At 45.4% G+C, this 23,934-nt stretch overlaps 1 protein-coding gene across 7 annotated transcripts in view; it reads left to right on the plus strand.

The window, feature by feature from the left end:
- SHOC1 (shortage in chiasmata 1) overlaps window positions 1-23,934 on the plus strand; it is a 342,404-nt gene that overhangs the window by 182,063 nt on the left and 136,407 nt on the right. For all 7 annotated transcript variants that reach the window (XM_068234309.1, XM_068234308.1, XM_068234310.1 and 4 more), the window contains 4 exons: window positions 5,043-5,127; window positions 7,787-7,935; window positions 15,090-15,252; window positions 20,610-20,691. In XM_068234309.1, the coding sequence (XP_068090410.1) occupies window positions 5,043-5,127; window positions 7,787-7,935; window positions 15,090-15,252; window positions 20,610-20,691 (479 nt within the window). The remainder of the gene's footprint in view (window positions 1-5,042; window positions 5,128-7,786; window positions 7,936-15,089; window positions 15,253-20,609; window positions 20,692-23,934) is intronic.

The following is a 23,934-nucleotide window of genomic DNA, read 5'->3' on the forward strand; positions in this document are numbered from 1 at the left end:
TAGGCCGTGCAGTGCCACAGCATCGGATTCCTTCTATCTTTAAGTGCTGATAGAGGGCCACACTTGTGTAATAGTTGTCCACATAAAGATGGTACCCCTTCTGGAACAAGGGTGACACAAAGTCCCACACAACCTTTCCACTGCTCCTCAGGTAGTCAGGGCATCCGACCGGCTCCAATTTTGAGTCTTTTCCCTCATAGACCCTAAAACGACATGTATAGTCTGTGGCCCTTTCACAGAGCTTATACAGTTTCACCCCATACCGGGCGTGCTTGCTTGGGATGTACTGTTTGATGCCAAGGCGCCCGGTAAAGCGTAAGAGGGACTCGTCTATGCAGATGTTCTGTTCAGGGGTATAAGCATCTGCAAATGTTGATGACAGGTGGTCTATGAGGGGCCGAATTTTGTGGAGCCGGTCATAAGCAGGGTGGTCCTTTTTATGACTGGTTTTGTCGTCATTGAAGTGCAGGAAGCGCAGGATGGACTCAAATCGTGTCCTGGACATGGCAGCAGGGTACAAGGGAACATGATGTACTGGGTTCGTAGACCAATACGACCGCAATACATTCTGTTTCATTAGTCCCAAGTGAAGGATAAGGGCCAAGAAGATTTTAAGTTCGGAAACTTGGACTTGTTTCCACCGGAAAGGCTGGGCATAGCTGCTCTCCGGGTGCTCGGTGATGAATTGTGTGGCTTTACGGTTGGTCTCAACCACAATTAAGTCCAAGAGAAGAGAACCTGGGTGATGAACAGCTGCAATAAGTCTAGGGCTGTTCCTAGATGAGCTGTCGCCACCTGGACTCCAGACTGGGCGGTGAAAGGGGGCACTACCTACCTAGCAAAAGGGAGTATTTTAGAGGTAGAAAGCTGTGGTCACTGAGTTTTGATAAAAAAAAAATCAAAACTGATCTTTACAGCGCCACAGCTAGTGTACAGTGTTTTTGCAGTGATCAGAAAAAAAAATCTGTCACTACAGTGGGGCGGCTGAATGCAAGTGCGGACGAACAATCAGGCCTGATCGGGTAAACACTGCGTTTTTAGTGGAACCTACACTAAGGTGACCCTAATGTACTGCTATAGATCTGTCAGGAATGATCACTAGATACTATATAGTACCAATGCTGATTAGCGACAGTGATGGCGCTAATTGGCGACTAATCGGTGAATGCGGTGCAGTGGGCTGGGCACTAACTGACCCTAACAAAGGGGCCTAGCTAACTGGCCTAACTGCTAACACTAGTGATACTAAAAAAGTGTCAGTTTTCACGGATCACTGTTTTTAGATCACTAGGATAGTAACAGGGGGATGATCTAGGGTGGGGGTGGGGGGGGGTTGGGGGTGGTGGCGAGTGGGGTCTCATAGGCAATCAAACAATCACGGGACAATCAAAGCCGATCACGGGACAATCAAATACAATTACAGCACAATCGAATCCAAACACAGCACAATCAAATCTGATGCACTCGGAAGGTGGTGGGGGTTGGTGGGAAGTGGGGTCTCATAGGCAATCAAACAATCACGGGACAATCAAAGCCGATCACGGGTCAATCAAATACAATTACAGCACAATCGAATCCAAACACAGCACAATCAAATCTGATGCACTCGGAAGGTGGTGGGGGTTGGTGGGAAGTGGGGTCTCAGAGGCAATCAAACAATCACGGGACAATCAAATACAATTACGGCACAATCGAATCCAATCACAGCACAAGCAAATCTGATGCACTCGGAAGGTGGTGGTTGGAGGTGGTGGGGGGGAGGGTGGGGTTGGGGGTGGCGGGAAGTGGGGTCTCAGAGGCAATCAAACAATCACTGGACAATCAAAGCCGATCACGGGACAATCAAATACAATTGCAGCACAATCGAATCCAATCACAGCACAAGCAAATCTGATGCACTCGGAAGGTGGTGGTTGGAGGTGGTGGGGGGGAGGGTGAGGTTGGGGGTGGCGGGAGGTGGGGTCTCAGAGGCAATCAAACAATCACTGGACAATCGAAGCAGATCACGGGACAATCAAATACAATTGCAGCACAATCGAATACAATTGCAGCACAATCGAATACAATCACAGCACAGTCAAATACAATGCACTCGGAAGGTGATGGGGGAAGGGGGGGGGAGTCTGAGGGCGATTTGAGGGGGTGGGGGGTTGATCAGAAGCCCGCACGGGGCAGACTGAGTCCTGATCTGATGAGAGGCAGTCACAGGGGGTTACTGATCGAAGATCAGTTAGTGATTGCTGGGGAGGACAGATGTAAACAATGCGCAGGGGATGTAATCAGGAGGGGGGTCTGTCAGCAATCGAGGGTCTGGGCAGGTGATCGGTTGCCCCCGCGGGGCAGTTAGGGTCTGCTCTGATGGGTGGGGCTGCTGAGGGGTGATGGACAGGTGATAGACAGGTGATCAGAGGGGGATCAGGGGGTAAGCTAGCTGTATACAGATGTATACAGTATACAGGGGGGTAGTCTGGGATGGGGTCTGGGGGTGATCTAAAGGTGGGGGGGGGATCAGGGGTGATTAGGAGGCAGTTAGGGACCAAACCTAAGGGATAGCGTCGATAGTTAGCGACAGGTGGGGGGGTGGGGGTTTTAGAGGGGGGCAGGGGTCTGCTGGGGTGATCGGGGGGGGGGTCTGAAGGCTGGGGTGGGAGATCAGGGGGGCTGTTTGAAAAAAAAAAATGTGTGGTGGATACTCACTATAGCTTCCTCCCCGCTGGTGGTCTCTGGAACAATTAGACCACCAGGCGAGGAGGAAGCATGTATAAGGCACTTTGTTTACCTAACAAAGTGCCTTATACGCATTCATTAGCGGATTTCTGTATTCCTCCGCCCGCCGGCGCTGCTAATTGGCTGGCGGGCTAGAGGCTAAATCCCCGGCCATCTATCCCCGGCGGAGGATCGCATCACGGATGACGCAATCGCTCCGCCCATGCCTGTACAAGGACCGCCGCCTCTGTGCATGAGCTGGTCCTTGCGGCATCCACTTTCCGACCGCCCCTGTGCAGTGGGCGGTCGTTAAGTGGTTAAATGCATAGAGTGTCATAAAGAAAAGTAAGTAAACAGCACTCTGAGATAAGGCTGATGAATGTGTGAATGACAGAGAGGGGAATGAATGGGATATCCTGTAACCCCCAGACCAGAAGCATCTGCCGCTATCTCAGGGGACTGAGACATGATCTGTGGTAGGGGGAGTAAAGGAAGGGGGGCTGCCAGGACAGGGAAAGAGGCAAATGTTTAGAGCCCAACTCTCAATAGCTTCTAATGTAGATATATGACAAAGACTGAGACGGCCAGGCTGCTGGATGATTGTTACTCCCTTAGACTCAGGAATGCTGCCAGCAGCACTGCACCCCCCCCCCCCTTGTTGTTTGAAGAGGGAGGGCGCCGGGGGCATGTGCCATGCCTGCACCCTTAAAGATACGCGTCTGGATACCATAAAGTAGGTGGCAACATAAAGGTCTTATGGTGCCCATACACGATACAATAAAAACGTTTGATTTTCCCGTTTTTTTAATCTAAATGATCAAATCGAATGAAAGTAAAACATTATTTTTTTTCGATCAAGAAATTGGAACGATTATCCCATTTTTTTAAAAAAAAATCTGATCGGACATGGAAAAATCTATATATTCGATCTAACGAAAAAATCGAACTAAATTATCTAATCGAAAAAAAATGAAAAATTGTACCATGTATGGGCACCTTTAGGCCTCTTGCACACTGCAAGCAAATCAGATTCAGATTCAGATTTTTAATCTGTTTTTACATCCGATTCCGATTCAGATTTTTAATCTTAACTGCATGCTGCGTTTTTTGATCCGTTTTTCTGTTGAATGTATTCAAGGAAAATCGGAAACGGAATCGGAATCGGAAACGGAATCGGAATCGGAATCGGAAAACGGATTTGCAGTGTGCAGGGAGCCTTAGTTAGACACTTAACTCGGCAAGGTAAGCCTCTGCTGAGGTAAGTGTCTAACTCTGATCTAGTGCTGGGACCCTCTGAGCATATTTGACAAGGGCTTTTCGAATATAATTACACGGCCACGCTCCCCTCTGGCCTTTTCCTCCGGGGTACTATGCAGGCGCAGGTTGTCCTCGTGTCTGTGCAGTGTGGCCACGCTTGTATATGGACGGGAGCGCAGTCATAAAATAAGAAGACCATCTTGCCTAAATTTGTTGGGGTGATGGAGGATCGGAGAAGCCTCTGAGGTAAGTATCTAACTTTGTTCTTTTTTTTTTCCTTCATGTTTACTATAAATGTCTTCCAGACAGAATCATAATCAGCTTTATTCGCTAAGTACGACAGTTGTACCTGGAATTATTTGTGTTACACTCTGCAATGGACATAATGCAAATATTGGTGGCGTTCTGTTGGGATGGTTCTCTATCGGCAGGCCTGAGGGGAGAAGGTTGTAGAAATGACTGCCGGGGTGAAAAGGGTCCTGTGTTTTCCTGATACCCCTAAACCTTAGTCTGGATGTGTGGAGGCGGTCCAGCGGGCACAGGGGTGACCCAATGACCCTCTCCACAGCGTTGATTAGGGCCTGAGCCCACTAAAGCAGTTGTGTGCAGGTGTGTCCGCTTTTCAGCAACACATCAATGTTACAGATGCTGAAAAGCGGACAGAAGCGGACGCAACCGCGTTAGTGGGCTCAGGTCCTTACTCTTTGAAGTTTATGCCTTTTGCTTGCGGTTGTGCCTGTGTACCAGACGATAATATTCCACACCATTGCAATTCAGTGTTTGGGAATTACAGATGGAATTCTAGTGGAGAAGAATCTGACGATTCTGCTGTTCCCTAATCAAGACATAGTGATGATGTCATCATATTGTCGCACAAAGGAATGTTTGCTGGCACAATTTTACAATTCAGAGAAACTGTTTTTTTTCTGTACTTCTCTGGATCACCTAAGGCTAGAAATCACTACTTACCACGGCGTTAGTAAAATGGGCACACCGTGTAACTGTAGTGTACATTTTGCCTTTTTTTAATGTACAAGTAAAATTTCTGTGTTTTTCATTTTCCTTTTGTTTGCTTCCAGCTATCCCAACCTTCAAGATAGAAGGAGATGAATCACTAACGGATGTTTGGAAAATATATATATCCACTGATGACGTCCTGGAAAAGTATGCACGTAAACGTAATATACAGAATTTTTTTATGATTTATGACCATGCTGTTAGGCTGTGTTCGCACATAAAAGGTGTACATGTCTGGTCCAGTCCTGTCAGTTTTGTATCAGTTTTGTATGTGTTTCTATGAGTGTGTTCACGCATAAAAGGTCTACATTTCCGGTCCAGTCAGGTAAACCTGATAGAAAACTGATGCATAACTGACAGGACAGTGCTGGCCCAGAAATGTACAGATTTATGTGTGAACCAAGCCTTAGGCTGCATTTCCACTTGTGCTGTGGGAATCGTCGCGGGAAAAATTTGCATGCGGATGCGAATTTCGCATGCGGGTCTATGCGAATTTTCATGCGAATTCCCATGGATGACGATGTATGCGAATTTAACCATGGCAGTGCTGGTGTGATTTTTCATTGTTTCTATGCGAATTTGCACGAAAACATAAAATAAAACGAAAATACAATGTATTTAATAGGAAATTCGCATACCCAAACTGCATGCAAATTTCCTATTAAATACATTGTATGCGATTCGCATAGCGGTATGTATTATGCAAATTCTGATGGCTCTGCCATGCGAATTTTTTCTGCAAAGAAAAACGCAAAGGAATCCTGACAAGTGGAAACAGTCCCATTCACTTGTATTGCTATGCGAATTCGCATGCGAAAAACGCATGCGAATTCGCGATAGTGGAAATGGGCCCTGAAAGTGTAACTCCAGTAAGGACTCTTTCATATGAACAGCTGAAGGTGGTGAATTTACTGCCTGTCAGCTGCTCTCGTACAGTAACCGGGCACTTGTTAGCCCTCATTACTTGTTAGCCATTCATTGGTGTATTTAAAGAGACTCTGTAACAAAATGTTCAGCCTTATTTCTTCTATCCTGTACGTTCCTATACCTGTTCTAATGTGGTCTGGCTTACTGCAGCCTTTTCTAGTTGCACTGTCTCTGTAATATATCTAATCTTCTTTTCTTTGTCAAGCCTTGTTGGCAGAGAGAGAGAGAGAATGCACTGCCTCTGCTCTGATAGGGAGAAGTTATGCACACCCCCTCCACGCCCCCTGCAGGCTCTGTGTGTGTGCTTTGTTTATTAGTCACAGACAGGGTCTCTGCTCTCAATTTCAGCTTGTCTGAGGGGAAGGGAGCTTCCCATGCTGAGAAACTGAGAATCCCTGACTGGAGTTCACTATGTAATAAAAACTTGTAGTATACTGTAACATGATATATATATATATGTATATATATATATATATATATATATATATATATATATATATATATATGTATATGTATATATATATATATATATATATATGTATATATATATATATATATATATATATATATGTATATATATATATATATATATATACATACATATATATATATATATATATATATATATATATATATACATATACACACACACACACACACACACACACACTGAGCACCAGAGCAATTTTCACCTTTCAGCGCTTCTTCCATTCATTCGTCTATAACTTTATTATTACTTATCGCAATGAAATGAACGATATCTTGTTTTTTTCGCCACCAATTAGGCTTTCTTTAGGTGGGACATTATGCCAAGAATTATTTTATTCTAAATGTGTTTTAATGGGAAAATAGGAAAAAATGTGGGGAAAAAAATATTATTTTTCAGTTTTCGGCCATTATAGTTTTTAAATAATGCATGCTACTGTAAATAAAATCCATGAAATGTATTTGCCTATTAGTCCCGGTTATTACACCATTTAAATTATGTCCCTATCACAATGTTTGGCGCCAATATTTTATTTGGAAATAAAGGTGCATTTTTTTCAGTTTTGCGTCCATCCCTAATTACAAGCCCATAGTTTATAAAGTAACAGTGTTGTACCCTCTTGACATACATATTTAAAGAGTTCAGTCCCTAAGGTAACTATTTATGTTTTTGTTTTTTTTTAAATTGTAATTTTGTTTTTCTTTTTATTACAAAAAAATAAATAAATTGAGGAGTGTGGGAGGTAATGAGTTAATTTATAGTGTAAAAGTATGTATTTGTATATGAAAAATGTTTTGGATGTAGTTCTACTATTTGGCCACAAGATGGCCACAGTAATTTTTTGTGCATGCGTCCCATAAGTGTCGGAAGTACGCTTACAGGAAGTTCAATGAGGCTGGGAAACTTTTTTTTTTTCACAACGATCGCGCTGCTTCTCATCATTGCTGGGGGGCTGAGATCAACGAACGGGAACGTTTTTTCCCGTTCATTGATGTCCAGGCGAGCGGCCGGCGGCGTGCGGGAGCGCACGTACGAGCGAGCCGGAACGCAGACAGCGGCGGTAGCGGCGGGAGGTGTGTATATCTACACTCCTGGTGGGGAAAGGGTGTTAAAAGTAGCATAGATATACACACCCGTGGTGGTAAGGAGGTTAAAGGCCAGGATCACGGCGGGGAGCAGCGGAATTGGTAAATTGGTATGTTTTTTTATTGTACAAATCGAACAGTACAGATTCTCTTTAACACAGCAGCGAACAATATATTGCCATGCTACTTGTCTGTTGTTTCTCCACCATAATTTGAATTGCAGTACATCAGGCCATCAGTTATATCATATGCATTACATCTAAGCATTATTAATGAAGGGCTGTACAAATCTTTTTTATGTTTACAGAAGACAAAAGCTTCTGGAGATAGTTCCTAGCTCAAATCCTTGCTCACCTATGGAACATAATGAAGTATGCTGTATTAGTGAGAGAGCTACAGGTGAAGCAATGCATGCAGAGGATTGCTGGAGTACCATCCCTTTTACTGACATAGAATGTAAGTTGTGTCTGGCCTAACTGCCATGTGGTTTTCTTTATCTGAAATACGGCTTCCCATATTCCTTACAAAAATGGAGGAAGTTGCAGATGTGTTCATTTGCATTCCCTTCCCCACTACAGTCTGTACATGTACACTTCTGGTATGCTGCCTGCTGGTATCACAGCTTCCCTGTACTTCTTGCTTCCCATTGCTGTGTGTAAAGCATTACTTACATATTCGTTACCTGCACATCTGATAGGACATGGCAGGGACAGAATGGATTACAGGGAGAAGAAACCACAGCTGATGTGTAGGTAACACATCACCTATATGTGTTTGTTGAGTCTCTTGGCTAGAAGCTTTGCCAGAATTTTCATGTTGACTGGGAGAAGTGATATGGGTCTATAATGCTGAGAATACACTATGAGTTTTTTCAGCAGATAGATGGCTCGATAGATAATTTCCAACAGGTCCGATCTGATTTCTATCGTTTTCTGCGATTTCATAAGATTTGCAGTGTTTCAGATCTTTTCCTGATTTGGCTATAAGCATTACTTAGGCTTCCCACATGGTCAGTGGAAGCTTGTTTTTTGAAAAATGTCTTCAAAGTTTGTAAGAGCGTGTCAGAAAACGTTTTATAGATCTCTATAAGAACACCATCCATACCAGGAGCCATGGAGTTGGGGAGGCTGGAGATCACCAGGATGCCAGGATGTTTTCATCTAGGGTGATGGGACTACCAAGCTTTTCTCTTTGAGCCTGTGACTATCTAACAAGGTTAGCTTTGGAGAACTAGATGTTCTCATCCGTTTTGGAGGCCACACTTCTGGCTTTTGTAAGTGTCAATAGAGTATTGTCAAAAAGCTTAATTGATCTCTGGAGGGTTTTTCACTAGTGTGAAATTGTGTGTATTACTGGAGGAGACTGCAAGGGTTTAGAAATGTGTGCCAGTGAGGTGCCTGTTTTTTGCCCTGTTGTAAAAAGAAAATTTGGGAATGCTCTCTCTACTAAGAGTGCCATTGTAGCTATCTTTGTTAGCTGCCTTCATTTATTATGACTTACTGTTAAACTGCTGGCATCGGAAGCCACAGGATTTATCCCTAATAGAAAAGCATAGAGAAATAAAAGTTTTCAGGGCTGGTATATCTATGGCTGGATTTAGACAACCCTGTTCTAATCTGACCTCTTTTTTTGCTACTTTAACTTAACACCAAAGTCTGCCTGCTTATTAGTGTTGGGCGAACATCTAGATGTTCGGGTTCGGGCCGAACAGGCCGAACATGGCCGCGATGTTCGGGTGTTCGACCCGAACTCCGAACATAATGGAAGTCAATGGGGACCCGAACTTTTGTGGTTTGTAAAGCCTCCTTACATGCTACATACCCCAAATTTACAGGGTATGTGCACCTTGGGAGTGGGTACAAGAGGAAAAAAAAATTTAGCAAAAAGAGCTTATAGTTTTTGAGAAAATCGATTTTAAAGTTTCAAAGGGAAAACTGTCTTTTAAATGCGGGAAATGTCTGTTTTCTTTGCACAGGTAACATGCTTTTTGTCGGCATGCAGTCATAAATGTAATACATATAAGAGGTTCCAGGAAAAGGGACCGGTAATGCTAATCCAGCAGCAGCACACGTGATGGAACAGGAGGAGGGTGGCGCAGGAGGAGAAGGCCACGCTTTGAGACACAACAACCCAGGCCTTGCATGAGGACAAGAAGCGTGCGGATAGCATGCTTTGTACCACCATGCAGTCATAAATGTAATAAAGATAAGTGGTTCAATAAACAGGGACCACGCGGCAACGCTAACCCAGCAGCAGCACACGTGATGGAACAGGAGGAGGCGCAGGAGGAGAAGGCCACGCTTTGTGAGACACAACAACCCAGGCCTTGCATGAGGACAAAAAGCGTGCGGATAGCATGCTTTGTACCGCCATGTAGTCATAAATGTAATAAAGATAAGAGGTTCAATAAACAGGGACCACGCGGCAACGCTAACCCAGCAGCAGCAGCAGCAGCAGCACACGTGATGGAACAGGAGGAGGCGCAGGAGGAGAAGGCCACGCTTTGTGAGACACAACAACCCAGGCCTTGCATGAGGACAAAAAGCGTGCGGATAGCATGCTTTGTACCGCCATGTAGTCATAAATGTAATAAAGATAAGAGGTTCAATAAACAGGGACCACGCGGCAACGCTAACCCAGCAGCAGCAGCAGCAGCAGCACACGTGATGGAACAGGAGGAGGCGCAGGAGGAGAAGGCCACGCTTTGTGAGACACAACAACCCAGGCCTTGCATGAGGACAAAAAGCGTGCGGATAGCATGCTTTGTACCGCCATGTAGTCATAAATGTAATAAAGATAAGAGGTTCAATAAACAGGGACCACGCGGCAACGCTAACCCAGCAGCAGCAGCAGCAGCAGCACACGTGATGGAACAGGAGGAGGCGCAGGAGGAGAAGGCCACGCTTTGTGAGACACAACAACCCAGGCCTTGCATGAGGACAAAAAGCGTGCGGATAGCATGCTTTGTACCGCCATGTAGTCATAAATGTAATAAAGATAAGAGGTTCAATAAACAGGGACCACGCGGCAACGCTAACCCAGCAGCAGCAGCAGCAGCAGCACACGTGATGGAACAGGAGGAGGCGCAGGAGGAGAAGGCCACGCTTTGTGAGACACAACAACCCAGGCCTTGCATGAGGACAAAAAGCGTGCGGATAGCATGCTTTGTACCGCCATGTAGTCATAAATGTAATAAAGATAAGAGGTTCCATAAACAGGGACCGGCAACGGTAACCCAGCAGCAGCAGCAGCAGCAGCAGCACACGTGATGGAACAGGAGGAGGCGCAGGAGGAGAAGGCCACGCTTTGTGAGACACAACAACCCAGGCCTTGCATGAGGACAAAAAGCGTGCGGATATAGCAGCAATGCTTTTTGCCGCCATGCAGTCATAAATGTAATACAGATGAGAGGTTCAATAAACAGGGACCGGAAACGCTAAACCATCCCAGATGTTCATCGGTCATGTTACTTGGTTGGGGTCCAGGAGTGTTGCGTAGTCGTTTCCAATCCAGGATTGATTCATTTTAATTTGAGTCAGACGGTCTGCATTTTCTGTGGAGAGGCGGATACGCCGATCTGTGATGATGCCTCCGGCAGCACTGAAACAGCGTTCCGACATAACGCTGGCTGCCGGGCAAGCCAGCACCTCTATTGCGTACATTGCCAGTTCGTGCCAGGTGTCTAGCTTCATGCCCGGTTTCAGGTCCAGCGGTGCCAGCCACAAATCCGTCTGTTCCTTTATTCCCCTCCAAATTTCCTCCCCTGTGTGCTGCTTATCCCCAAGGCAGATCAGATTCAGCAACGCTTGCTGACGCATGCCAACAGCTGTGCTGCACTGCTTCCACGATCCTACTGCTGCTGGTGCTGGGTTAGCATTTCCGGATGAGGTACAGCTTTGAGATGCGTTGGAGGAGAAGGAGTCAGAGAGGTAGGTGCTGCTGTTGTTATCCAGCTGTTTGTGGCGTGGGCAACACCCGCGCCGTAGCAGGTGAGGAATCGCTGCCAGGCTCCACAAGGTTCACCCAGTGCGCGGTAAGGGAGATGTATCGACCCTGGCCGAACGCACTCGTCCAGGTGTCAGTGGTGAGGTGAACCTTGCAGGCAACGGCATTCTTCAAGCTTCGGGTTATTTAGCTGACCACGTGCTCATGCAACTCAGGCACTGCAGAGCGCGCAAAGTGGTAGCGGCTGGGAACCACGTAACGTGGGATGGCCACTGACATCATGCCCTTGAAGCTGTTTGTCTCCACCACTCGATATGGCAGCATTTCGCAGGCCAGAAGCTTGGCTATGCTGGCTGGCTGTTACTGCCACGGCCCGGGGGTCATTTGCTGGCAATTTCCTCTTGTGCTCAAACATCTCAGAGACAGACAACTCAACCGTAGCGCTGCACACCGAAGGGCTGTTGGTTGTTGTGTTTGATGAACACTGGGAGACCTCAAGAGCACTAGTCCGGAAAGTGACAGTGTCAGCATCGTCTGATGTTTGTGAATGTTGTGAACCACGCAATGGCTGGGCTACTGCTGCTGCTGAGGCGGGTCTGGTGGTGAGTCTGGTGAACCCAAGAAAGGCAGTGTTGCTGGTGGTACCCTGTCCTGCCGCGTTTGCCCACAGAGTGGGATGTTTGGATAGAATGTGGCGGCTCATGCTGGTGGTGGAGAGGTTGTTAATACTTTTCCCCCTGCTCAGGCGGGTCTTGCACACCTTGCAAATCGCCATGGTAACATCCTCAGTGCAGTCTTCAAAGAAAGCCCAGACTTTAACTGGCTGAGGACTCGGACCTCGTGCGTGATGTGCTGGTGCTGCTTAACCCACTGCTGGACGCTTGAGAGGTCATCCAAGTAATTATCTGGTCCTGCTCTTTTGGATCTGTGAGGGTTGTTGTCCTGGACAACATGGGCAGTATTGAGTGGGTTTTCTTGGGTGCTCCCCTGTGGCCTGTACGTGAACCGTCAGGGGAAACACCTCTTCCCTTGCCCCTCCCTCTTTCACCGGATTTCTTCCTCATTTCACTTATCCTTAAAGTACACGCTGACTGGCAGCAGTACAGTGGCAGTACAGAAATGCTATACAGTGGTGGGTGAGCGGTGTACCACTATTGTCAGCAGTGACACAGAGCACAATGCTATACAGTGGCGGGTGAGCGGTGTACTACTGTTCCCAGCAGACACAGAGTGGAAGTAAACACAATGCTATATAGTGTGGCTGAGCCGTGTACACAGAGTGGCATTAAACACAATGCTATATAGTCTGCTATATAGTCACCCCGAACAGGGTGATGTTCTGCAGAACCCGAACAGTGGCAAACACTGTTCGCCCAACACTACTGGGAGGGAACGCAGATTTTAGTACCTAAACACACGATACAACATGTTTTCCGGGGTCGGACTCTGAGGCACATACAGATGGTCCCGATCATCATCCTCATCATACAACTCTTCTCCTGAGTCTGACCCACCCACCACCTCTGCCACCCCAACATCCCCAGACACAGACCCCTCATCGTCCTCAACATTAACTTGGGATGCTGGCCTGAGCCAGACCTCCTCCTCCACATCAGGCCCCACCATCTCCTCAATGGCAGCCCTCATTAATCGCTCTGGCGACGGACTGATGGACACAACGTTCTCCTCCGGGGAGGGCTGCTGCTGACCACTGGCTGCTGGGGTGGATGTTATAGCTTGCGTGGGGCGTTGGCTGTTGCTGTTGTTGGGAGTGCTGCTCACAGCGGAGGTCTCTGGGGAACTCATGTTGAGCTCATATAGTGGTTGACGGTGAGTGGAGTATTACTGATCCCAGCAATATACACACTGACTGGCAGAGTACGCAATGCTATATAGTGTGGCTGAGCGGTGTACACAGAGTGGCAGTAAACACAATGCTATATAGTCTGGCTGAGCGAGCGGTGTACTACTGTTCCCAGCAGAATCAGAGTGGCAGTAAACAATGGTATATAGTCTGGCTGAGCGGTGTACACAGAGTGTCAGTAAACAATGGTATATAGTCTGGCTGAGCGAGCGGTGTACTACTGTTCCCAGCAGAATCAGAGTGGCAGTAAACAATGGTATATAGTCTGGCTGAGCGGTGTACACAGAGTGTCAGTAAACAATGGTATATAGTCTGGCTGAGCGGTGTACACACAATGCTATATAGTCTGCTATATAGTGTCAGTAAACAATGGTATATAGTCTGGCTGAGCGAGCGGTGTACTACTGTTCCCAGCAGAATCAGAGTGTCAGTAAACAATGGTATATAGTCTGGCTGAGCGGTGTACACAGAGTGTCAGTAAACAATGGTATATAGTCTGGCTGAGCGGTGTACACAGAGTGGCAGTAAACACAATGCTATATACTCTGGCTGAGTGAGCGGTGTACTACTGTTCCCAGCAGACACAGAACAGTAAACAGAATGCTATATAGTGTGGCTGAGCGAGCGGTGTACCACTATTCCCAGCAGACACAGAACAGTAAACAGAATGCTATATAGTGTGGCTGAGCGAGCGGTGTACCACTATTCCCAGCAGACACAGAACAGTAAACAGAATGCTATATAGTGTGGCTGAGCGAGCGGTGTACCACTATTCCCAGCAGACACAGAACAGTGAACAGAATGCTATATAGTGTGGCTGAGCGAGCGGTGTACCACTATTCCCAGCAGACACAGAACAGTGAACAGAATGCTATATAGTGTGGCTGAGCGAGCGGTGTACCACTATTCCCAGCAGACACAGAACAGTGAACAGAATGCTATATAGTGTGGATGAGCGAGCGGTGTACCACTATTCCCAGCAGACACAGAACAGTAAACAGAATGCTATATAGTGTGGCTGAGCGAGCGGTGTACCACTATTCCCAGCAGACACAGAACAGTGAACAGAATGCTATATAGTGTGGCTGAGCGAGCGGTGTACCACTATTCCCAGCAGACACAGAGTGGCAGTAAACAGAATGCTATATAGTGTGGCTGAGCGAGGTACACAGAGTGGCAGTAAACAGAATGCTATATAGTGTGGCTGAGCAAGCGGTGTACTACTATTCCCAGCAGACACAGAGTGGCAGTAAACAGAATGCTATATAGTGTGGCTGAGCGAGGTACACAGAGTGGCAGTAAACAGAATGCTATATAGTGTGGCTGAGCAAGCGGTGTACTACTGTTCCCAGCAGTGACACAATGACAGGGGGGACCCTGGCTAGCGTGGCTGGAGCGCGAACTACCCTGCCTGCCTACCCAAAGCTAAACCCACAGACAAATGGCGGAGATATGACGTGGTTCGGGTATTTATTTACCCGAACCACGTGACAGTTCGGCCAATCAGAGCGCGTTCGGGTCCGAACCACGTGACCCGTTCGGCCAATCACAGCGCTAGCCGAACGTTCGGGGAACGTTCGGCCATGCGCTCTTAGTTCGGCCATATGGCCGAACGGTTTGGCCGAGCACCGTCAGGTGTTCGGCCGAACTCGAACATCACCCGAACAGGGTGATGTTCTGCAGAACCCGAACAGTGGCGAACACTGTTCGCCCAACACTACTGCTTATACCAAGTGAGATTTTTAATAGAATATTGAAAGCTCCAACATTAAATCCAAATATGACTGATTTTTTTTTTCAGGTTATATTCTGCAAGAAGAAGCTGTGTTTGTAGACTATGTGGCACAATATAGACATCATCTCCCCAGCTTGAAACGTTTGAAGAGCAGACTAAAGACAATTCCGGTGCAAGACCCTCTACCAGAGTTGAATAAAACCCTTTCTGGAAAGGAAGTACTGTTAAGGTATGCATATGTATGCATATTGCTAGTTGAGCAATTTCTCTGGCCATTATTTCAATCTTCTTTAAAAACTACATTGATCACATTAGGTAATATGTTTTCACAATAAAAATACAAGTTAAAATGGTGAATAAATAGTCAATTATACTGGGCTGAAACATCCAGTAGCTCTCTTCCATTTGCTGACATCATGCTGAGAATTTTAACAATTTTGTTCAGTTTCATTTGTGCATGTAAGTAAGCTGGTATCACAATGTAATTACGGTATCTGAGCACAAGCTATATAAAGGAACATGCAAAATGAAACTGCAAGCCTTGGTCTGAGTAAGTGAAAAAGTTGCAAAGGTAGGGTTCATGGAATAAAGGATAACATTTAAAACTGATAAGGCGCTGATATAATAATATACAATGGGTTGCAAAAGTATTCGCCCCCCCTTGAAGTTTTCCACATTGTGTCATATTACTGCCACAAACATGAATCAATTTTATTGGAATTCCAGGTGAAAGACCAACACAAAGTGGTGTACACATGAGAGGTGGAATGAAAATCATACATGATTCCAAACATTTTTTACAAATCAATAACTGCAAAGTGGTGTGTGCATAATTATTCGCCCCCCTTTGATCTGAGTGCAGTCAGTTGCCTATAGACATTGCCTGATGAGTGCTAATGACTAAATAGAGTGCACCTTTGTGTAATCTAATGTCAGTACAAATACAGCTGCTCTGTGAAAGCCTCAGAGGTTGTCTAAGAGAATATTGGGAGCAACAGCACCGTGAAGTCCAAAGAACACACCAGACAGGTGAGGGATAAAGTTATTGAGAAATTTAAAGCAGGCTTAGGCTGCAAAAAGATTTCCAAAAGCCTTGAACATCCCACGGAGCACTGTTCAAGTGATCATTCAGAAATTGAAGGAGTATGGCACAACTGTACACCTACCAAGACAAGGCCATCCACCTAAACTCAAAGGCCGAACAAGGAGAGCACTGATCAGAAATGCAGTCAAGAGGCCCATGGTGACTTTTGCAGAGATCTACAGCTCAGGTGGGAGACTCTGTCCATAGGACAACTATTAGTCATGCAATGTACAAAGTTGGCCTTTATGGAAGAGTGGCAAGAAGAAAGGCATTGTTAACAGAAAGCATAAGAAGTCCCGTTTGCAGTTTGCCACAAGCCATGTGGGGGACGCAGCAAACATGTGGAAGAAGGTGCTCTGGTCAGATGAGACCAAAATGGAATTTTTTGGCCAAAATGCAAAACACTATGTGTGGCAGAAAACTAACACTGCACATCACTCTGAACACACCATCCCCACTGTCAAATATGGTGGTGGCAACATCATGCTCGGGGGGTGCATCTCTTCAGCAGGGACACGGAAGCTGGTCAGAGTTGATGGGAAGATGGATAGAGCCAAATACAGGGCAAACTTGGAAGAAAACCTCTTGGAGACTGCAAAAGACTTGAGACTGGGGCAGAGGTTCACCTTCCAGCAGGACAATGACCCTAAACATAAAGCCAGTGCAACAATGGAATGGTTTAAAACAAAACATATCTATGTGTTAGAATGGCCCAGTCAAAGTCCAGATCTAAATCCAATCGAGAATCTGTGGCAAGATCTGAAAACTGCTGTTCATAAACGCTGTCCATCTAATCTGACTGAGCTGGAGCTGTTTTGCAAAGAAGAATGGGCAAGGATTTCAGTCTCTAGATGTGCAAAGCTGGTAGAGGCATACCCTAAAAGACTGGCAGCTGTAATTGCAGCAAAAGGTGGTTCTACAAAGTATTGACCGAATAATTACGCACACCCCACTTTGCAGTTATTTATTTGTAAAAAAAATGTTTGGAATCATGTATGATTTTCGATCCACTTCTCACATGTACACCACTTTGTATTGGTCTTTCACATGGAATTCCAATAAAATTGATGCAGGTTTGTGGCAGTAATGTGACAAAATGTGGAAAACTTCAAGGGGGCCGAATACTTTTGCAACCCACTGTACTCCATTTTTTAAGCCTAACTCAAGTCAAAACATTCATATACATTTATTCTCATGTTGCATAGAGTAAGGTGCTAGACCATTTGTTAGATTTCTATCCATCAGGACCAGAGAGAACAATAACAATCATGTAGTTGTAAAATGGCAAGGGGTCATGCTGGGTACAGACGATGCGATTTCCCGCTCGATTATTTCCGACATGTTCGATCGGGTTTCGATGGATACAGCCGTTGATTTTGCATACTTAACATGAGTAAATCGATGGCTGTATCGATCAAGACCCGATCAAACATGTCAGAAATAATCGATTGACCGGGATCGAGCGGGAAATCACAACGTGTGTACCCAGCATAATACCTTCATGTAGGCTTTATTGTTGCCTGTGTTACCATTAGAGAGAATTTTAATCTTCAGGGGTGACTAGGAAATCAGAATCAGAATCATTTTATTCATTTTATTCGCCAGGCACGACAAGGTCATGCTCGGAATTGGGTTTGGCACAAGCAATTGACAGAGTAGAGATACAAAGGTATAGATAACAGAGTATAGATAACAGGGGCATAAAATGCAGAAGGGCATAAATACAAAAAAAACAAAGCATGATACAAGCAAACAAAAGAAAAAAGCAAAATAAAGGGCGGCATGGTGCAGTTCAGAATGCAGTGGTGGAGGGGATGGAATGACCTACAGGGAGTTCAGGAGCGTGACAGCTGAGGGAAAGAAAGAGTTCCTGTGCCTTGAGGCTTTGGTGGCGATGGACCGAAACCTACGGCCTAACGGGAGTCTGCAGAAGAACCGCTGGCCCGGGTGAGAGGGGTCGCCGGCAATCCTCAGTGCTCTTGAGCGTAGGCTGGCGTTGTGGAGGTGGACAAGCGAAGGGAGAGGTCAATACTATAAACAAATACCTCTGACATTGGAGGAAGCAGCAGGGGACAAACTATCAATTCGTCAAGAGCTATATTAATTAATTAAAGTAGCTAGCAGCTTTGTTTTAATTTGCTACCTAACCTTTACTTTTCCTTAAAAGCAATAAGTTTTGAATCAGGATGATACCATTTATTGGCTCACTTAAAAGAATAAGAATTAGCAAGCTTTTGGCTGTATAGCCTTCGTCGGGCTTCAATCCTGTTGGCTTACAAGCTGATGGAATAGACCGCTATATACATGCAACATCAAAAGGGGATACATAGATTTTTAGTAATAAAAGTGCGTAGTATGGCGATGGCTCTGGTTCTTCATAACCCATGCAAATTGCATACAAACATCAAATCAGTAAGATATATCATTACTTAAAAAGTAACTTTTAATGACATCCAGCAATCATATAATATGAAACAATCAAACGGTCACAGCCACCAGTCTTCTGATAATGGTGAGACCTAACAAGCGTTTAAGATTTCATGAAAGCTGCTTCATCAGAGGCACAATAACTTGTATAGCTATAGCTGTGATCATATTAAAATCTAGAAGCATGATGTGTTAAGATTTCACAATACACATGAGAATGTTGTAGATCCCCCTCAAGATCGGTCGACCATGAACATGCCAAATGACTGATGAATAAACGTAAATCAGTCTAGCCAAGAATTAAAATCGCATGCTGTTTAACATCTCTGGAGCCATCTTTCTGAGAAAGGATCTCCCCGATAAATAATGATGTGGTGGCAGGTTACGACGTTTGGGATTGACGGAAAAAGCCGGGCCTATTCGTCTCTGTTTTTGTCTGCACCCGTGCAGTACGTGCAAGCTTTGTTAACAAGCCCTTGTCAATGAGCTTGCGGGAGTCTCAGTGCTGGAACGGTGAGCAGGGTGGTGGAAGACGCCTCTGAGGGATCCAGAGGTTTCCCTTTCCCAAGGTAAGTACACAAATTCGGCCCTTTTTTCCCTTCAGGTTTACATTAATGGCAAAATGGATAATGCTATTCAAGATTGGCCTATTAACAATCAATTCTTGCACAATTTCTCCTCTAAAGGATTAGTTGCAGCTTCAACAAACTCTCATAACCTGAGATGAATATGGTGTAATAATTTAGTTATCCCCTGGAGTCCAGCTATAAACATTTGGAACTTCTCTTATGCAGCTCCTATAGTGCTAGGACGGCTCCCTAGGGGTGTTTAAATCCAGATTGAAAGGACACCTGTTCAGTCTGGCATTTAGGACATGTAACTTTTTCCTGTGTGACCAAATCCACCCTGCCTCTAATTACTGAACTGAGACACAACAAGCTAACCCTTTTGAGTCATGTGAAGGAAAACAAATGTTGTTAACTTATAGCTGCTTTGAATTGCATGCTGCCATTTCTACCAAAGCAGGTGGTTTCGTCGCTCAACACCGGGTGCCGAAACCAGGCACCCCACAGCAGCAATGTAATGCTGTGCAGGGCACGTAAGAGTAATTTGGGGCTCCGGGGGTTGCTGGACCCCAAATTACATCTCCCTCCGAGTTGCTACTACTTAGGGGGGTAATAGTATCTAACGCCACCTGGGAGTTTAGCGGCAGTGGGGAGAGGCGTCATTCACTCTCCCAGCGCCTGCACATATGTAGGCCATTTCTACATCCTGGGTGATGGAGATTTGCTTATTAGGCAAATACTTTTCTCCCTGCTATTCAGGATAGAGAAGCACAATATAAATTATATCTACCGGGGCATATCTCTAGCCTGCAATAGTAAGCAGATTTCATGTTCCATTTCACTATTTAAAGAGGAACTGTAACGACAAAACGGCCCCTGGGGGGTACTCACCTCGGGTGGGGGAAGCCTCAGGATCCTAATGAGGCTTCCCACGCCGTCCTGCGTCCCTCGGGGGTCTCGCTGTAGCCCTCCGTGCAGCGGTGACGCAATATTTACCTTCCTGGCTCCTGCGCAGGCGCTCTGATGCCTCTCGGCGCCGAAGTAGGCGGAAATACCCGATCGCCGTCGGGTCTGCTCTACTGCGCAGGCGCAAGTTTCCGGCGCCTGTGCAGTAGAGCGGACCCGACGGAGATCGGGTATTTCCGTCTATTTCCGTGCCGAAAGTCGCCACAGCGCCCCCGCTGGAGCCAGCAAAGGTAAATATTGAACTGACAGTCGGCACAGTCGCCGGCTGTTCGGAGGGCTGCAGCGAGACCCCCGTGGGACAGAGGACGGCGTGGGAAGCCTCATTAGGATCCGGAGGCTTCCCCCACCCGAGGTGAGTACCCCCCAGGGGAGGTTTTTGTTGTTACAGAGTCTCTTTAACATTTGGGAAAGATGTGCTGTAGATATGGCAGTTTGACTGTGTGAACTGCACTAAACACTGTTGTATATTTGTTACAAAAGATACTAGTAAGACTAGCAGACAATGAACTGGATGTTTTATCCTACACTGACATATCCTTGCAGAATGGACACAACCATGGAGAAAGAATTGGAGAGAGATTTCGTATTGGAAGAATTCCATGTTTTGCCTCAGAATGCAGAAGAGGTATGCTGCAGTGAATCAATTGCAAGTAAACATCAATGAAACTGTGGTTAACATGTCATTTTTGCTATGACAAGACATTAAACAAACTGCTCCAGAATAGATAAACATCAGCACAGTTACCTGCTTGTAAATGTTTTCAGCCAGCCGCCTGCTGACTGTTCTTTCTACAGTGTAGCCGGAGAATGCTGTGTTTTACAAACCTGCACCATGGTGGACAATAATGTAAATGTACCTCTGCAGTGAAATAAAACACCATATTCAGTGACTACTGTATATACTACTATATATATATATTCTTGAAAGGCTACTACTGTATATACTGGAGAGTCAACTTATTCACAGATCCCACATTTTCTTAATCAAAATAAGGTCTAAAATACCTGTCTTTGTTTCCCCATTACAAATGGGCAAAGGGAAGCATTAGTGGATGTTATAGTTATAGGGCAGCACTCAGCCAGGTTGATGGCAACTCTTGTTGGGGACATGCCAGGCTGGTGACAATACTTGTGGAGGACATGCCAGGCTGGTGACAATACGTGTGGAGGACATGGCTGGCTGATGCCACCTGGTGACAATACTTGTAGACGACATGGCTGGCTGGTGATAATACTGGTGTCAGGACATGCTAGGCTGGTGACGATACTTGTAGAGGGCATGGCAGGCTGGCAACAGTACTCGTGGAGGACAAGGCAGACTTATTACAATACTTGTAGGGGAACATGGCAGGGTGAGGTCAACATTTGTAGAGGACATTATTATTATTAGGAATAATAATAAACTTTATTTATAAATGGCTAACATATTACACAGCACTGTACAATAGATAAGGGAGACAATACAACATTGAACAATATAATACGGGGACATTACAGCGTTAAACAATAATACACAAAATAGTGAAAGAATGAACGATGTGCAGATAGCAAGGTATGGAAAAATATAGAAGATGAGCCCATATGGTGGACACAGGGAAGAGGGCTCTGCTTATAGGCTTACATCTAAGACATAACACACTGGTGACAATATTTGTGGAGGGCATGGCAGACTGAGGACAATGTTTGAGGCAGGACATGACAACTAGACACACTGGAGATTTATTGCATATTTATTACATTTATTATAAGCTCTAACAAATAAATATTTTTCTTTAAAGATTATTATGCTGTTGTTTATCTTTTAGAGCAGAGAGGAAGTTCTGAGTTCATGTCCACTTTAAACATTGCAAAACAACCACTGAATAAAATGGTTCAAAATCCTGAGCTCGCACTTTATGATATCAATTGCCATGATTTAACTTGATATCATTTACACAGCTGGCTGTGCTTGTCGAGGCTAATACTGTATATTAAAAACTATATTATCTCCAATGGTATTTACCATTTTTGGACTGGAATAAGGAGGTCACTCAGAGATACCAGAGATTGATGCTAGTGTGAGGCAGATATACAGTATACATAGCACTAATCCCTTCTCTGATCCTCTTCACCTCCAGCTGGTAATAATACAGTGAAGTGCAAGTGCTATACATAAATTACATGACCCACAAAACTCAACATGTTTCACCTCCAAAGGCTTCGTCAAATAACATGTGCCAACAAACCTGAATTTCAAAGGCATAATGTAGGCATATAGCCCCTCACAGAGCTTGCCTGATGCACAGAGAGGTGGGGCCAAGCATGTCATATTTAGACAACAATGGTAATAACAATTATCCCAGTCAGCATCTTAAATAAAAACTAATGCAAGTGAAGTGGGCTGGCTGAAAGCTCACATGTGAAATGTCGGCAATCTGCAGTAACACATTAGCTTCTTCTCATGTTCATGGTGCTTTAATGAACTGATTCCTGTAAGGTAATTACTGATTTCTGGCAATTATGCATAAAAATGAATGTAACAGCTGACCATTTCACGGGTTTTTGAATTACCACCAAAAACAGGTCAATAAAACTGACAACTTACATATATTGGCCTAGGAATGCTGTTAACAGACTTTACAACTTTTATCCTAGCTATGCTTCTTTTGGAGTCCCAGTACATGAGTGTATTATTTGGCAGGCCTGGATCTAGGCACAAGCCTAGAGGTGGCAATATGCTGAAAGGCAGCTGTCACAGCACTTACCAATCTGGAGCAGAAATTACATCACTGCCTCCAGGGCATAAAGAACTGGGTGGGCGGGCTGAATGAGACTGCACAGCCTCACACACCGCTCCAATGTGAGCGATGTGGCCGTGCAGTAGACCTGGGGAGGTCGACATCTGCTACGGAGGGGATCCACGGACACCGGAGCTGTGGCGAGGGACGGATATGCTGCCAAGGGCTGAAGGAAGCCCTAGGTAAGTAGATCTGTTTTTTATTTTCTCGGATGTATCCTTTAACCTCTTGAGGACCAGAGTTTTGAACCTCCTTAGTGACCAGGCCATTTTTTACAATTCAACAATTCACAACTTTAACGGTTTATTGCTTGGTCATACAACTTAACACCCAAATGAATTTTACCTCCTTTTCCTCTTACAAATAGCGCTTTCTTATGGTGGTATTTGATTGCTGCTGCCGCTAGTTCTATTATAATTTTTTTAGTAATAAAAAAATTGAAACTTTTGATTTTTTTTCTCTCTTCAACCCCCCCCCCCCCCCCCCAAATTGGCTCTACACTACGATACATACACTACACTATACATATATAGGCATATGACTATGGCAAGGATTAGATTGTAGATTGTGATCCCCTCAGAGGGACAGTTAAGTGACAAGACTATACTCTGTGCAGCGCTGCGTAAGATGTCAGCGCTATATACATAAATAATTATTAAATACTAAAGCAAAACACAGCCTGCCAGCTCCGATAGCACTCTGCAAGTGTGAGCTCCCGGCAAATCTCACTCCTCGCGAGATGACGCCATATGGCATCGCTGAGACTTGAGAGCCCGCTCCCGGCGCCATTCTGCATTAGGTGGACAGGAGGCGGTTAAAGAGAACCCGTGGTGGGTTCTAAGAATCCTAATTGCACACAGAGGCTGGGTCTGCATATAATGCCCAGCCTCTGCTGCTATACAGTTCCCCCCACAGGCCCCCCTTTTCTCTGCTTGCCTCCATAAATCATACGCTGTGCTAAGCGACACGCAGTGTGTCGATAGCCGGCTGTTTATGTCTTTACTATCATTCTCGCCACTCCCCCGCCTCCTCTATGTCGCCACTCCCCGCCTGCGTCCCTTCCCTCCCCGTGGACGCAGGCGGGGAGCGGC

This window comes from Hyperolius riggenbachi, chromosome 1 (genome assembly GCF_040937935.1).
Source record: "Hyperolius riggenbachi isolate aHypRig1 chromosome 1, aHypRig1.pri, whole genome shotgun sequence".
Classification (NCBI taxonomy): domain Eukaryota; kingdom Metazoa; phylum Chordata; class Amphibia; order Anura; family Hyperoliidae; genus Hyperolius; species Hyperolius riggenbachi.